The sequence below is a fragment of the Venturia canescens genome, chromosome 11 (genome assembly GCF_019457755.1).
Source record: "Venturia canescens isolate UGA chromosome 11, ASM1945775v1, whole genome shotgun sequence".
Classification (NCBI taxonomy): Eukaryota; Metazoa; Arthropoda; class Insecta; order Hymenoptera; family Ichneumonidae; genus Venturia; species Venturia canescens.
The window spans coordinates 4006946-4024125 of NC_057431.1; the positions used below are offsets into that span (position 1 = coordinate 4006946).

Here is a 17180-nt window from a genome sequence, read left to right on the forward strand (position 1 = left end):
ACATGAAGCTGCGAAGCTGGGGTATGGTTTAGTGGGCTTGGGCCAAGGCACGTATACGCCACATAACTTCCGGGAGTTATGATAACAATAATAATATAGAAGCCCCGTGTGGCTCTTGCGCGTATACCAGAATACCCCCATATCGCGGGTCAACTCGGTCTTTCCCTTCTCGCTCTCCTTTCACGCCACTGTCTTTATTTTCTCTTGTCTCTCCTTTACGCGATATACACCGATTACTCGTCCTACCGCTGCCGGTGCGGCTCTCCCACGAGAATTCTTGGTACACAGGCCCGCCGTTTCAACAATAACGCATCATCAATAATGGTTACGCGCTTATGCTCCATCGGTGACGTGAATATTACATAACGAGCTCCTAACGCCCCGAGTTACGCACATGGTCTATTAGACAAGACCCACTCCCCGACGCGTGGACCCCGTCACCCCTTTGTATAACGTACATATGTCGAGGCCAGCATGCAAGTATGCCACTGCAGGATTGTTGATGGGGCCTCGATGTATAGCGACCTTCTGCTTCTGTAACGCAATGTGACCTACCGGTGCCCAAGAGGGTCAAACGGAATCCGCTTAAAGTTTGGAATTTGGAATACCGCCTGCCTCAAAGTCTGGAATTTAAGGCTTACAACTTGACGGAAGGAGGATCTATATAGGATTACGAGTCTTCAGGGCCGGGGGTATAGAGTACCTACTTTCGCGACGTTGAAGAACAAACTTTTAATTAATATACCAAAATAGCCATCGCATGAAAATATATAAAAATATATTCAGTCCCTCGCGCGGTAAAATTGGTAAAAGCTTTAATCGTGGCACTTTTCGAATAACAGAGGATGGATAAGTATATCTCGGAGAAGCCCGCAAAGGCTCTTGCGTGATACGGCGAAAGGGAGCCTATATATGTTCAATTTGCTTGTGCTGACAGTCGTCGCCTCGTGCTCTTTATTCGCCCGAACAAAGCGAGTGCGCTAATTTCGCACCCTCTCGCACAGCCTCTTGTACGACAACCCGAACCGAGCTGCTATGCCACCGGACACACGAAACTCTCCTCGTGCTTTCATGCCCTCCATAACCGTCCTATCCTCGAGCCAATACATATATACGCGCGGTCGCTATACGGATTTGGACTCGCATGCACGCGTATATAGAAAATGCGCCGGCCCCGTTCCATATGTATACCAAAGTCTTTGGTACTCGATGGGGTGTTACGGATAGCTGTTATAGGTGGCCAATGTACCAGCTCCTTCATTCTCCTCTGCCATCCCGAATCCTGACCCACCCTCTCCGTTGCGCGCTTCTCTTTGTTTCCTTCTCAAGTCCCGACGCCTGCTTTTGATAGCTATTGCGAATGCATCGTGCTTACGGAGTCAAAGCACGCGAATGCCGGACATCTCTTTTCCGTTGATGTTCCGAAGCTGCTGCGCGAGCCAAACGCTCCGCATCATTAACGGACTCTGCGGGGCAAATATTGCATGGCAAATATATACCTTCCGAGCTATCGATTTACTCATTCATGCAGAATTATTCTTATTTGTCACCGGCATAACTTGATTAATAAGACGAGTGTCGTTATATATACATATATATCGGTATATCGAGTTCTTTAACAATGTATTTGTTTGTCCGATACGTCATACGAGTTTCCCATTCATCTGGTAAACGTTTTTAAAAGGAGCTCAATTCCGAGGACTCGGATTTATTCAAAAAATATACATTCGAAACCTTTCCAAGGTATACGGGTACATAACAAATTTTATCATGCTATATGATCTTCTTTGCGTTGCAGAGAAAAAAAAAAGCCTCGTATCGAGCAAGCAGCGAAAGATATCGAGGTTTTCCCGACTCGGAAATATACAGAGATGTTTTTTCTTATCGAAAACGTTAGAGGTAGCGGGGCGGGGCTTTCCGTATATGGCAAGAGGTGGAAGAGGGAGAGGACGGTCAGGCAGAAGCGTGAAATCGATCGGAGCTAGTGAATTTCTCGTGCGGATAGATGTATAGGATCGAAAAGAAATTCAATGGTTCGCAACGTCAAATATATCGTTCTCAACCGCTATACGTCCAAGACACGAAATTTTCTCCTTTCGCCCCTTCCTTCTATCTTCATCTCTCTTTCTTGTTCTCTGTATACGAGAGACGGTGCGAGGCACCGGTTTTACTTCTCTTCCGATTTTTATTGGTATTCGAAGAGGCATTTTGCGCCGTGCGCGTTCGAGTCTTTGTATCTGACAAAGAAGAGAGAGAAGAAGCTCGCGCGGTAAAGAAAAAGTAAGGAAAGAAATCTTTCTTCCTCGTTTCTTTGCTTCTCTTATTCTTTTTTTTTTCGTCTTATATGTATGGCTCTCCTGTGTACTGGAACGCTGCCTTCTCTCGTCGGCATCGAAGAGCACAAGCCTCTCCACAGTCCCGTCGCACCTTTCTTTCCACCTTCCTTCCCCCCCCACCCCCAAACTTTTTTCGTATCTCGCTCTGTTCTACGAAATGAAAGAAAAAAACACACGCTCAATCCGAGATGTGTGAACCAAGTATAAAAAGTCGTGTAATAATTTTCACAGCTCGCTGCTACCGTTACAATATACGCACAGATATATCTGCGACAGCAACGACCAACGACTTCGTTTCCTTCTGCTTTCTGCTTTTATCTCGTGAGAAAAATAAATTTATTGCCTCTAACCACCGGACCGCGTGATAACGTATATATTTATTATCAAATTCTATCAGAGAAGATTATTCACTAACAATGACCATATGTGCGTACCTTTTGTCGCCTTTTATAGGCACCTCATCATTTAATATGTTATATTCATTAGGTACTTCTTGACGCGCATATAATCGAAGAAGGACGCGAAACCATATCTTCCATCGCGTCGACTTGGATAAGTGATGCGTTGAAATTGTTGAAATTATTTCGAATAAAGAATAAATTTACAAGGATGAGTCGCGTGGAAAAATAGATAAAATTAGAGGTTTTTGCGGGGCGCGCAGAGACTCACTTTTTCCCCTATAGTCTTCTTTTCAGATTTATGTACATTTATGGATGTTCGCATATGTAGCCGAGCAGAGATATTTTTCCACAAAGATGAATGATCCGCAAAGGATCGAAAAATAACAGGGAGGAATTGGAACGAGAACGTGTTCTGAAACGTAACATTTTTTTTTATTCTTACGACATCAGAGATTTATTGAGTACTGCTGAAATTTATTCTTTATGAGCACGAAGCTCTTTTTGACGCAGGGTTCGCGGAAAATTCACCTTCCTATGCTCAACGACTTTGATTCGAAATTATGTGATTTCGAGTATCGGGCTCATATTTTTATTTCGAATGGAAGGTAAATGAAAAAATCGCACGCGCGATAGTCGCAATCGATCATTGTCCGCACTTAACTTATTTGTGTTTATATTAATCTCGTTGAATGCGACGCAACGACCAGCGAGCAAAAAGCCCCGCGTATCCAGAAGTTTTGGAAATTTTTGCATCGATACTGAGGGATACGAACCTTCACGAGTTTATGCACACGCGGTACAACATTGTTTTGTTGTGACTTTTTTTTATACCCGCTGTAAGAATCTTTTTCAAAGCTCCTGATTACGTCGTCACTCCTCGATTATTCCAAAGCAGGACACTCGGGAATTTGATTAAAGTATAATTTACGGAAAATATAAATATGACGGAAAAAAAGAATAATGGTATTGAAAGTATTAGCAATCACAAGGATCTAGAAGAGCGATTAAATTCATGAGGGAAATAACTTATTTCCTTAAACTATGATAGCGCGCGATCCGGAGTATTCACTCCCAATTTACCTGGAAAACGTCCACGAGCTCATCATTTTGCGCGAGCGGAGAGCGAGCGGAGAGCGGTGCATGCGATCCTATACGTACCTATAATAATATATATACCCTCGGTGGTCTCTTTCACTTTTTTATTCCTCACCATCCTCTATGCGCAACTTGAATATTTATCACCGTTGAAATAAAATTTCATCCTACATGCACCCCCCTTGTATTTATTTGTATTCACGTTTCTACGCTTCCCCTATTTTTCCACCTCTCTTCATCTTTCCTATTTAATATAATACATTTTTTCTCTCGTCACAAATGAAACCATAGCTCCCCCTCATTTTTCATTATATTCTGTACTACGGGAATATAAAATGATTCAAAATTCTTAATGCAATATTGTCAAATTTGCATGAAATCTGGATACGAATTATGATCCACTTGTACTCACGAATTTCGTTGACATACCTCTTGATACTGATATTTGCTATTAAAATTTTTATCGACCCTTCTCGTTCTTATAGCATCAAAACGTTCAATTCTTCAGAGTTATTACATTTCAGAAAGCTATCATGCCGAATTTCTTCATTTTTATTTTGTTTATATCTATTTTGTTGTTCTTTTGGATTTCGAGCGCTAAATCTTGACCATGCTCGCATGGCCGGATATTTCAAATGATCGAGGAATTACGATATGCGCGGGCAATTGTAAATTTCCACACGTTCGAAGCTCGGATTACGATATCTTGTTATTTACCAAATTCACATATGTATATAGATATGGGAGGGAAAAAAAGTTCTGCTCCGCAGAAGTGACGCGGGAGAGAGATACTAAATTATTCGGCTTGTTAGATTTTACGAACGTCCCCGCGCACCTGCGCTTACCAAACGAAACGCAGAAATTGATTATATTTTCCATTGACCGGAGGGCTTTTCGAGCCATTTCCGTATTTTGTACCTCGATTACTCTATGATTCGTTCTGAGGCTGCGACTTGATCCATTGGGAATACACGAAATTACTAATTAGTCGAATTGATGATGAGAACGATGGGGTATGCACGGGCGCATAAAATGAAAACAACATTGATGATTCGATTCAATTAGCGTTGGTAGAAATTCAACAACGCGCGATCGAAAGCAGGACACGCGCGATCCTTTGAAACTAAAAAACAGTCCCATATATTTGTCTCATTTCTCGATTTTACCATGCAAAGGTCACGTGGACGAGAAAAAGGGACAGACAACTGCTGACAGTAGGAAGTGGAACTCACACTATGGATACGCGTTTTATGGTCAGAGGATCACCAACGGATTGGACACTGAACATAAAAAACGTTAAACCCGATGACGCTGGACTTTACGAGTGTCAGGTTTGTCCTTCCCAACATGGATTATCGTTTTTTTTTTCTCGCTATTTTTATGTCACTGATTATTTTTTACTGCTTTTGCTTCGCCGAGTGAAAATTATTCGTTTTATTATTGCCCATACATATATAATATTAGATACTAGCTTTTTCATCGCTTATTTATAAGAAAAAATTAAAAAATAAAAAAAATAAAAAAAAAAAAAAAAGCATTTCATTTGTATTTGAAAGATCCCAACGGAGCCGATACTTCATCGTTACGTGAATTTGAACATAACCGAAGCATTTACCATTATTCCGGGTGGTCCGGAACTTCACGTGAAACAAGGCTCGAGTTTGCGCCTCGAGTGTCTATTAATCGCAGCTACGGAACTCCCGACATTTGTATTCTGGTATCGTAAAGGACGCATGATTAATTATGACGCCGAACCGGGACTCAACGTCGAAGCAACGAAGAATGGCTCGATTCTCGTTGTTGAAAAGACGCAAATGAGCCACGCTGGTAATTACACGTGTCAGCCGAGCAACGCCAAATCTACCTACGTCATGATTCACGTTCTCGAGGGTAATTTTTTCCTTCTCTCTCTCTATTTTTGTCACGATTCTCCAATGTTTTTGCTCCCTTTCCCCATTGTTTATTTTCTCTGCTTGTACCGGCACCTAAAAACCACCATCTCGTCGTTCTATTCTCTACTTAACCCGACTCAAATAGTTTATCCTCGACGAATGATACAAATACTTTCTTCATTTTCGAATGACTTAATTTATTTGTATAATTGGTTCTTAACCTACCTTCATAATTCATTTCTTCGATAACTGTACACTTGAAATTGTATTTCTATAAAACTCCGCAATGGAATTTATTTGCCTCGGTAACCTTGTTTATATATATAAACTGCATACCGGAGTTTGAAAACTCGATTGAATTTTAGTCGTTTTCGCGCGTTGTGTATTTTGCCTTTTTTTCATTTGCAGAGGAAGAGAAGCCAGCAGCAATGCACGGGGGTGATCGTCCAAGTTCTTCACCAAGTCTGACGACAAACTTTCTACTACTACTGATCGTTTTATTCGGTATAACGAGCTCGATGAGAAGATCGAGTCCAATGTCGAGTATAATGGGCGAGGAACGGAAGGGGGGGATCGTTGTGTCGTCGTAGCGTTCCCAGTACCGTGACAAACAAAAGATAACGAAATTCGTATTATTCATTTAATTGAAGATGAATTCAATTCGAATGAAAACAATCGAGTGAGAAAACAAGCGACCCGCCTTGACTTTCAGGTGGTTCAATGGAGAGGAAAAAAAATCAGCGAGCAAGTAAAGTGGAGTATAAAAAGTGTGAATGGTGTTTCGAAAAGAACGGCGAGAGATGTCGGTATGCCCGTTCGAGTGACCGAAATGCGACTAACAATGAATTTAAACTTTCGAACAAAGACGACGAATGAAGAGAAAATAAAGCCAAATAAAGCGGAGTGATGTGAAAAAAGTGCATGTACACATTTTTTTTATCCACTTTTGATCTCTATACGTATCGACTCGTCGTCTTTGCTTCTTCGCAACACGTGATATACGAGTACGAGAATTATTTATATGACGCGCGGGTAAACGAAGATGACACAACAAACTCTTTTGGAAATAAATAAACTATTCGAAATATAGAAAAGTATTGAATAAAATTAATCGCGATCATCGAAACTGTGCGATTATTATTGCGACTTATCCCTATGTTCCATTACGGGAGGTTCAAAAATATTCATGAGAAAATGTTTCCGTTCAAAAAACACTAATAAAATCGAAAAGAAACTTTGCCAGTCGTGTAACAATTGAAATTATCAAACCTTCGGTTCGATATAATTTCCCGCTACTTTTTCATAACTCTATTTTTTTTTTTTTTTTCTTTTCACGTGTACCGAATCAGCTACAAGGTCGGCGGCGGGCAGGAGAATAGTGGAAGAAAATTGAAAGCGCGAGAACGAACCGGATAAATGTTTCATTCATTTACAGAATATAATTCTGGTGCAGCGGGTACGAAAAAAAAGGTCGAGCATTTTTGTTCTCCTATTTTTTAATTCCGAAGCTCCAGGCAGTTTTTTCCGCATTCTGAACTCTCGTCGGCGTAATTCCGTTTGGTATGACGGATTATGACGTCGATACACCCACCTATACCAGAATATATTTACTCGTTTTTACATTTATCATTTTTTCAGTTTTAATGAAATTTTCGCCCCTTTGTTTGTCCCAATTGTTGAAAAATAAAGTCAACATTATTATTCATCGACTTTCAATGCATGCGGTATGAGGTGAAAAAATATATAATTTATGCGAAATACATTGAATTGGAAAGAAACAAAAAAAAAACGTTTAGAAGTGCTTCGCTGAAAAACACGGAGCGAAAGCGGAATTTCCAAAAAAATTTCAATAAAATTGAAACTCTATCTCTTTTCTCTTTATTCTGTAACATTCAATCGGCAAACAATCAATTTTTCAATTACGAATCAACTTGAACGTATTCGAACGTACGATAATGGAAACTCATTATTTTATTGTTTTTCTTCCAATGTGAATGGAAATTGAATCCAACGACGTAGCGTCGAGTTTTCCCCTTACTCATAACAGATAACGCATATAGTAACTCATAATTGTAATTAATCTCGATGTGTTAAATTTGCTCATTCGATGTTATCCGTTGTGTGATCGATGTATATATACGTATAATTATTAAATAATGTGAAGATTTAAACTAAAATTTTACATTTGTTCTTGCATGATTCCTTGAACTCAAACGCACCTAAAAGGAAGAAAAACCGTGAGCAGCACTCTGATGAAAAATTCAGCCAGCCGCAAACACACTCTCAATTCTCAAAAAAATGCTTTAATAATGAAAAAAACTAATATAAATGCGAATAAACTCTGGTAAAGGATGTTGTGTTTTTTTTTTTTTTCATTCGCGACTCGAACGATCATTGAACAATTTTGACAATTCGAAACGTGAATGATATATTTTTATAAATCAATTACTCCAGTTGTTGGAAAAAACTTTTACCACTTGAGAATAGCCTCGGTTTAACCTATACGAGATACCGGCGAACTCATAATTCGGTGCTGAAGAAGATAAAAGAGGTCAGCAGTTTTCTCTTCTCCCCTAGTGTTTCGTTATACAATCCGAATTCAACGAGAACGAGAGAGCATAGAAGTTAGCGTTCGCGGGTTGTTTACACAAGTTTTAGAGGGACGAAAAGGGGAAGTGGCAAAGAGAAACTCGCGTGGACGAGTTCAACTATAGTCGGGTTTCATGTACGCGCATATATACATATGTGTGTGTAAGAAATTTTGGCTAGTATGTTCTCAATCTAATTGCTGCTGATTTAGTTCGACTTTCCAACATTCGGTACGTATTCTGAAAACATCGCTTCGTATTATATCTTTGATTGATGGAATTCGGAAGAATGTGTGTCTTTTTTTCAACACCCGCGTGCTAGTAACTTTGAACCGTCGTCGTCTCGAAATCTTTCAAAATAGTATAAGAGATTTGAAAAAAAGTTTATCACGAGCTCGGTGGCTTGCTCATGAGTTCTTTGACAACTCGCAGTATTTTGTTACGAAAAATTTTTCAATTGCCGAAGAATTTTATAGATTAAACATAGACTCTATCATAGTACAAACTTGTGAGAATCCCACGTAAAAACAATATCTTTGTTTTTGTTATGAAATCTAACGGAGAGTTTGCCGCCGTACGACGAATAAATAAATATGTGGTGAATTTTGATTTAACGAATCGATGATAAAAAGCGAAACGCAAATAGGAAAAATCAAGTGAAGAAAAAAACCTGAGCAAAACTCCATGAGGAGGAAGATAAAAAAAGATGCATAACTTGAAAAATTTATTATAGTCGGACAACTCTTATTTTCCAGGATCGTCGACTGCACGCAACTCTCTCTCTCTCTCTCTGCAGATATACACAAACGCGAAGTAATAAAAACGAGCAAACCAGGAGAAAAAGAAAGATGGATAGATAAATAGAGATACGATTATTGTACAAGTTGAAGGGAACGAGATAATAAAAATGTTTTCTTCTCGCAGAGTTACGACTCGTACAATGACAATTATTTTTGTCTTATTTATTATTTTATCGTATTTACTTTTTTTGTCCTTTTTATACGGACTCCTTTTATCCAAGATACATGGGAGATTCGAGAATTCTGCGTGGATAGAGAGGACTGCTTTTGTAATTTATGAGGTAATCGATGGGAAAGATTGAATAAAAGAAATTGTCGTCGTATTTTCTCTCTTCAGACATTTGAAGCTGCGTTTTATATATTTCTCAACTTTTACCCATCTATATTATACGCTCTAAGATATTTTTATCGAGTCTTTTAGAGCGCAGGATTTGACTCTCGTTTCAAGTTTGTATTCTCAACGGTTCAACTTGCTTTTTCGAAAATTTTTCTAGGTATAAATTTTTTTTGACAATCGCTGCACGTTCTTGAGCAAACACATTTCAATGAAGGCCGTTTTGATTTGAGATTTATTTTGGTGTTTCCTCCATTGTTATTGATTTAATCAAAACATAATTTGAGTTTTAACGACGCACGAGAGAATTAATTCAGATTCAGAGAGCCTGAATTGGCAATATTTTCTATTCACTTTGGAGAGCAAACATTATAATAACGAGAAACAAATCTATACGAATATCAAAGAACATCGGTGTGATACTATTCATTCGTTCGTTAATTAGAAGCGGATCGCAAGCAGACATGGGATATTTGTTTATATGAAACGAATTTACAAGCGCGAGCAGAAAAATTTCATTTTTCTAAACCTGAAAAAACGTTGAAAAAAAATAAGAAGTGTGTTGCGATCAGAAATCAAAATAAACAATATAGTAGTGACATTCCGTATTTCTCTATATATGCTGGAGTACCGGTGAATGGATAAAATTGTGCTCAACCATTAACGGATATATGCGACTAAAAATTTTCGCTAAAGTACTTTCATAACCGCGTATTCATTCAAACAGGAAGAAGAATCAGAAGCTTATTCTCAATTGCGAAAAAAAAAACAACAAAAATGTCTGCAACGAGGAATTTTATTCCTCGCCGGTGTGCACCCGTTCAGGCTCGGAAATTTATCAAACACTAAAATTCACATATGGATAACGCCTTAAATACCCATGCAGCAGCAGCGGGGATGCTCGTTCTATCTTGTTTCAACCAAAAGGCGAGGAAAAACCTCTCTCTTGTTTTTTTGCCAAACTCTTTCATCAATTCGAACGGCAGAGGACATTGTTTGAGATTGTCAAATACGATTTTCGGGGATTAATCTGCAATATTTGAAAACTGCCAATATGGTAGATACCGGCCCGAAAGACGAATTAAAAATACGGTACGAAAAAAGCCAATATACAATAGTGAATGAAAAGTACAAAGAATAAACGAGCGTCAATGTCTCAGCGTTATATTGAATATATATGTAATGTTGCTGGGAAATGTGTAAATTTGTATGGTACGAAATGAGAGCTGCGCGGTATATCATGTCTGTCTGAGCTAGAGCATAATTACTATGAAAAATATCGATTGCACGTACACACGCGGAAATTCGATGTAATCCTTGGAAAGTTATGGAGTTGGAACTTTGTGAATATAAATCATGCGTGTGATCTCTGCGAGAGTTTTGTATGAAAAAAAAAAAAAAAAAAAAAGAACAAGACTGCATGATCGGATCCATTTGCATTATGCATAAACCACAGATTTTCTCCTATCTGAAGAACCACTTGGCTAATTACTTTGGGACACGTTCCGTTTTACGAGCCAAGTTTGTCGCTCGCTTGCAGTGTTAAACACGAATGGAGAATGTAAAGAGTAGAATAAAAGTAAGCAGAAAAGACTCTTGGGGTGGAAATGGAAAGTCTGAGCAGGAGAACGCGTGTAATTTATATTTCCACCCGCTGCGGATGCTCAACTCAAACAATTGTACCACGAGTATAATTCATTAAGCAATTAAGAGAAACAAACTTTGCTATTCGTATAAATTGAAGCTCATTTTTTTGTTATCTGTGTCGTCAAATGCTACATTAAATAAATTCATTCTTATATCGTGATAATTCGTACTATATTTAAATGATTGTTTTGTTTTCATGCAACCAGCAGCAACGGCAACGTAGCGAAATTTCAGCTATTCGATTTTCATTATTATATATACTCAAAGAGAAAGCAATAATAAGCTAACGGCGAATATCGACAGTTTAAGTTGAACATTTCTGAAGGAATAACTTACATACTTGTCCCGAGACTCTACCGAGTCTCTTGATTTTTGGTGAGGATAAATATTCGAGGTTGGATAATAAATAGGATATTGGTGCTCCCCCTGCTCGCATGAATTCCGTTTGGGCCGCGGATCATAATAGGACAAATCTGAAATTTGTTCGCGGATTGGTGTTATACTTATTCCGTGACGAACGTGCGATCAAATAACACATAATTAACCATTCGAAACACGAGTGCACTAAATGCCGCCGCATTTACGTGTAAAATCGAGTGCGCCAACGCGCCAACGTATATAGCAGTGTATATGCGCGCTCGCGTAGAGACGCCGTCCGTATATATAGACGAACCACCGCGCGACACACGCAGTTTCCTCTTTCCTCGTCTCCTCGATGACCTCTACACCGCCCCTTGCCGCGGTGGCTCATCATACCAATTCCCAATTTTTTATTATGTCGACGCGATTTTCACTAACTCAAGCGAGCTTTCGCTTTTCTCTCGTATCCCGCGTAAACTACAACACTTATTCTATTCGTTCCCGAGTCACCGATCCATAATTCAGAGTATCGCGTCTATCGACCGACGCGCACAGCGTGAACGTCCCGTCCGGAAACGCGTACCGCGACCGTGTCCACTCGCCGCGCGCTTTCTCCGAAACACTTTTGTTATCGACGAACGATAATCGAGTACCGACCGTATCGGTATTCAGCGTCGATCGGCGGTCGATAAAATTTCATTCGCCAATTATCGACGGTCGATTTCTAATAAACGGGTAAAGGACAAAATATTTGTCCGATGCGAGATTTAAAAAAAAAACACAACGCCCTTCGGCAGAGTACGTTCTAATATTTAGACTGAATAAAGCCGACGATATTTATGGTAATGCCGGAATGAATGTATTTTACTCGCAAAAACAAGGAGAATCTGGAAAAGAGCCAAAAATATTTCATGTCGAAGAGGAAATGAGAAGGAAATAAAAAAAAAAAAGCAAAGTATCGTCGATGGCGCCAGTGACGCGGGTAATTCCCACATTACGATTCAATAATAGATCTGCTGCGCGACGTACGTAGCGAGCGATATACCCGTCTCAACGTTTTACGAAAAAAAAAAAAAAAAAAAAAAACGAGTGCGTATAACCGCACGTTCGCTGGACCTTTCCTGTAACGAAACAACGTGTACGCGTCCGTTGTCGCGGTAGGAAAATAAGTGAGCATAATAAGAAAACTCGTATATATCGAAGCTCGATGTACGCGGGTATTATAGTTACGTAAAAAAAATTGTCGAAGGCCGCGTTGCGGGCCGGTGCGAAGAGGCGCCTAAACTAAATATAGACGCTCGCGGGTCGTATATACGCGAGTCACTCCGCGCCGTCTCGCGTTTCACACGCCATATCCTCAAGTGCGCCATTATATTTCTTTTGTCCATACATTAGAATTTTTATCCGCGACGAGGGCACTCCCCATTTTCCTTTCTTCGCTCTTTCATTATTTTCGATTAATCGTATTTCTCCTCTCGAGTCGCTATATAAATAAATACGACACGTGGCAATTATAGTTATTGGATCTGCGCGTCACACACGCATATGGTACACCTATGAAGTACCTCATGTAAATATATATAATATATAAATATATTGAGTTGGTAGACGCGGCAAGCGGCAAAGAGCATTATTAGCGCAGGAGGTATAAATTCGTGAGCTCTGTATATATGATAATATGTGCGCGCATGCAGCGTCGGGAGTACACATACAGCACTTAATATATATATGGCGCGTATAGAACTTGGGGTAGGGCAGTGGAAATTTCCACTGTGCCCGCTGAGACGGTCAATACTCTCTCTCTCTGCTTCATAGTGGTGATATCGCCGAGAGGTATAACGGGTGGGAAACGATGAAACAACCCGAAGACTCTACAGGAAGTTTCATTAAACGCGAATGAGTTTGTCAAGGAGAGAGCGCTTGATCGGACGAGCGATGAGGACGGATCGATTTTGAAAGAGCCCGTCGTAAGCGTTTAGACCGACAGCACCATCTCGAAACGCTCACGGGAAGCGGACGAAATCGATTCGTTCAAAAACCCGGTTACCAGCTCTCGTCACACGCGCTCCAAAGGGATCGGTAAAATAACGCTTCCCGGCGCGAGCGTCCGCTCGTGAACCGTTCCGAAAGCAGCTCCTTGCTTCGACGGTACCGAGTCGGGACGAGAGCAAAAGAGGCTTGCTTACTTTTCGAATGTGTTTTGCAGTTCGTCAGAACGCGGAGCGACAGCCAGCGACGCTACTCGCAACTCCCGAATCCCATTCCCCCCATTCCCGCTCCCGATACCCGCCACGGATCTCACGAGTTTTTCGATTCTTCTTTCTTACATTTTTTTTTTTTTTAATTCGTTTCGAGCGAGTCTGTCTAAATAATTGTTTTTTTTTTTTTTTTTTTTTTTTTTTTTTTTTTTTAATTAAATGAATGACGAGATTTGTTTGAAATTTAAAACAATCATTTTATTTTTACGCCTCGCGCCCCCGATCCGTCACTCGTAAGCTCGTGCGCGCGCGGCGGATTAGTTAGGCGAACGCAGCGAATGTTGATTGCTAGAAAAATTCAAATAAAATTCATCGTTGTTGTTGATTACACAAAAACGCGCGCGCGTTCCCCGTTTATAATTGCAACGACGATGCCATATAGGGTCAAGGGGTCAACAAACCTCATCTCCGCCAGGCGCCAAAGACTCGTCGCGATCGACTCTCGTTAACGACGAAGCTCTCTTTTTTTCAACACGTTTTTTTTTTTTTTTTCATTTTAATAATTCTATTAAAGGGGAAAATGTTGATGCGTTTGGTCGCGCGGACTAGCTCCCATTTTCTCCGCGATAACGCTCAAAAACGGTCTGCTCTCGCGAGCGATCGACTCATATCTCCGGTTGTTCAGAGGTCACGTGAAACGCGGACCATTTGAATATCCGCGATCCGCGGCGAGGAAGGTATGTAACGAAGAATCTTTAAATAGCTCGAGAATGCGAATCTCGCTCCGGACTGCGCGTCTCGTATATAGTATATAATACTACTCTTGTTCCAAGTTTACGCGGCTGGGGGGGGGACTCGCATTATTATAACATAAGCGCGGTAATTTTCTCAGCATGCAACAAAATTCTTCTTTGCTGGAAATGAGTTAAAAATATTGTAAATTACGCGCCGTTTGAGCCTATATATAATCGAAGATACCTCCAGGTTAGACGTGACCCTGACGACGCGTATTTATTTTACGCATAAAGGCACGCATATCGATCAATCGAACGACATTGCAAACGAAGATAATTCGAAACGACGATAAGTGCTGATAAGAAACAGCGGAATGACCGAGTTCGCGGCTCGAGCAGAATAATGCGCGAATATTATAGATGCGCTGCTGGTAAATAAGGAAGCGAATTACAGGTATAGAAGCGAGAAGATCGCGTACTCGCCTGTACGTATTTTTTTTCTTTTTTTTTTTTTACGTAATACGCGGTGTCACGAAAGCGAAGACCAAGGCCGCGATACCGCGTTTGCGTTGATATCGTGATAAACGCTAACGTACCAGCAGCGCAGAGTCCAGGAAATAACGTTATCACGATCATTGCCATTCTTACTATCTCGGGATGTTGATTTTGCAACGGTGCATGCCAATTACAACGTCCGACGTTTATTCTTTCAACGGCGCTCATCCAACGAACGCGCTCCGCGACGTACAAAGGGCCATGACTAAAAAATTTCATCTCCGAACAATGCGAGTAGGAAAAATGCTTATAGAAAAATAGGAAATTACGACACGAGCCGCAGCGTAGTATATAGTTATATAGTCTCGAGTTGCATATACATCAAGGTCGGAAGAAAGGAAGAAAGGAAGAGAGAGAGAGAGAGAGAAAGGTAGTATTGATTTCGGGTTGGCTACTGCGCTGCGTTTACGGTGCACTCGGTTCGCTAACATTCGCTTCATCTCCGCTTGTAAAGGTACTCGTGGAGATCGCACGACGACGATGCGTTATAGAAGGAGCAAAATAGACAGAATCAAGGCCATTGAAAAGTGTATCCATTCACCGTTCGCATCAGGCTTTTTAATCTCTATGCGAATGATGGAACGATGCCTGAGTCTGTTCGAAAATAACCCTCTTGGTGCTGGTAAACCTTCGTAACGTCTAATAATCTGTGCCACTTGTGTCGGGCATCAACTATTATCAGCCCCGCGGCGAGGATTCGTTCGATTCGCGACGGATAGTTTTTGGAAAATGAGCAGATTCACTTGGCGGCAGACGATGACCGAGAGTCCCCAAGCATTTGTCAATGGTATATGTATATATATATATATAGCGGATGAAATGAAAAGCTGGTGCTATATACGAGAGCAGCTTCGAGTCATCCGGTGAATTTAGTAAAATCAACTACTCGTCCTTGTCGCCAAGTGCGCGTCGAACGATATATACTTAACCTATAAATATTCCAACGCTTGCTCGCTATCCGATATCCTCGATCGCGTCCCTCGAACGTTGTTGCCTGGAATTCGATACGATCATGAGAACTCGATGACTCTGGAAGGACCGTTGAGGAATCATCGCGAAACACGATTATTCCTTGACTAATGATCCGCGCTCGGGTATACTTTGCGCGTGGTACCGGGCCGATAATAATCAGTTCAAGGATAGTAAGTGATTCCAGCTGTTTCGTGGGATACATTTGTCCCATCAATATTCGCGAAGATAAGACAAGAATGACTTTTATCGCGCGAAAATAGGTATATAAATGAGTCGTAGTCGCTCGAAATAAAATTATAATGATGTTACAACTTTGGCGGTTCCTCCCTCGATATTTGGGTCCGAGGATCATGGATTGATGGATATTGCTCAGCGCACCAAGCGGTTTATCGAGGCTCGAGTTCTCGAGCATCCGAAAGACTTTTGGCACCGTATCCCGTACATAGATCCGATTTTGGTCCCGACATGATTATTATATACGCGCTGCGTTCGCTCGCTCGGTAGATTTTACAAGAGTCCGCGTGGGCGAATTTCGAGTTATTTGCCAAATATAAAATGCTATACGTCCGCGCGGCGGCGGCGGCGCGACTACGACGGCGCCGCGTTACATGACAATGGGAGGATGTGTTCGTTCCTTTCTCATAATCTTATTTAACCTCACGACCGACGAGGTATTCTATTTTAGCCATAAGCTCGTAACAACGATTCTGGTTGATGTCATCAATGACGTCTATACGCGCGCGAGAAGCGGTGCTCGTAAGCCTAACGGCTCTCGCCGCTGTAACTTTTAACACCGAGCATGGTAAATTCATCATTCAAACGCGATTGGCCGATCGCGTCGCCGACGCCTCACAACCAGCAAAATTCTTTACCGCGCCGCGCGATCGCGGCGTTGATTTGTAGCGCGCCCGCGCGATATCACCGCGCAGGTGTCAACGACAACAGCAATAACGCGACGACTCAACATCGATCTTTCGAGATTCGCATTGAAGCGCGAATAAAGAATGCACGGTATTTCGATGATTCGGCGATATGAGTCATTTTTCAAGTCAGCCGAGTCAGCGATATCGCGATTCGACGAATGATCACAATCACCGCGAGCCCGATGACGCCTCTTTGATTAATCGTCTATTTTTATTAGGAAATACATATGTTATATGTTTCCTGCTTCCGTTTGAGCGGTTCGATGCTGCGTCTTTCCTCAAAAATTGTGAAAATTTTGCATTTTCGCGTTATTTTCTTCTCCTCTCTCGCGCACCTATATGAAA

General features: G+C 41.0%; 1 protein-coding gene and 1 long non-coding RNA gene across 3 annotated transcripts in view; one reads left to right on the forward strand and one right to left on the reverse strand.

The window, feature by feature from the left end:
• Positions 1-7895, forward strand: part of LOC122417693 (zwei Ig domain protein zig-8-like) — an 83669-nt gene extending 75774 nt beyond the window's left edge. For both annotated transcript variants that reach the window (XM_043431455.1, XM_043431454.1), the window contains exons 4-6: positions 5008-5163; positions 5389-5722; positions 6133-7895. In XM_043431455.1, coding sequence (XP_043287390.1) covers positions 5008-5163; positions 5389-5722; positions 6133-6314 — 672 coding nt within the window. In that variant the 3' untranslated portion in view covers positions 6315-7895. The remainder of the gene's footprint in view (positions 1-5007; positions 5164-5388; positions 5723-6132) is intronic.
• LOC122417694 (uncharacterized) overlaps positions 1-12010 on the reverse strand; it is a 35239-nt gene extending 23229 nt beyond the window's left edge. Inside the window, exons 1-2 of the long non-coding RNA XR_006262331.1 lie at positions 11639-12010; positions 11430-11566 (exon numbers count right to left, since the gene is read on the reverse strand). This is a non-coding gene — a long non-coding RNA (uncharacterized lncRNA). The remainder of the gene's footprint in view (positions 1-11429; positions 11567-11638) is intronic.
• Between the last annotated feature and the right edge of the window lie 5170 nt (positions 12011-17180).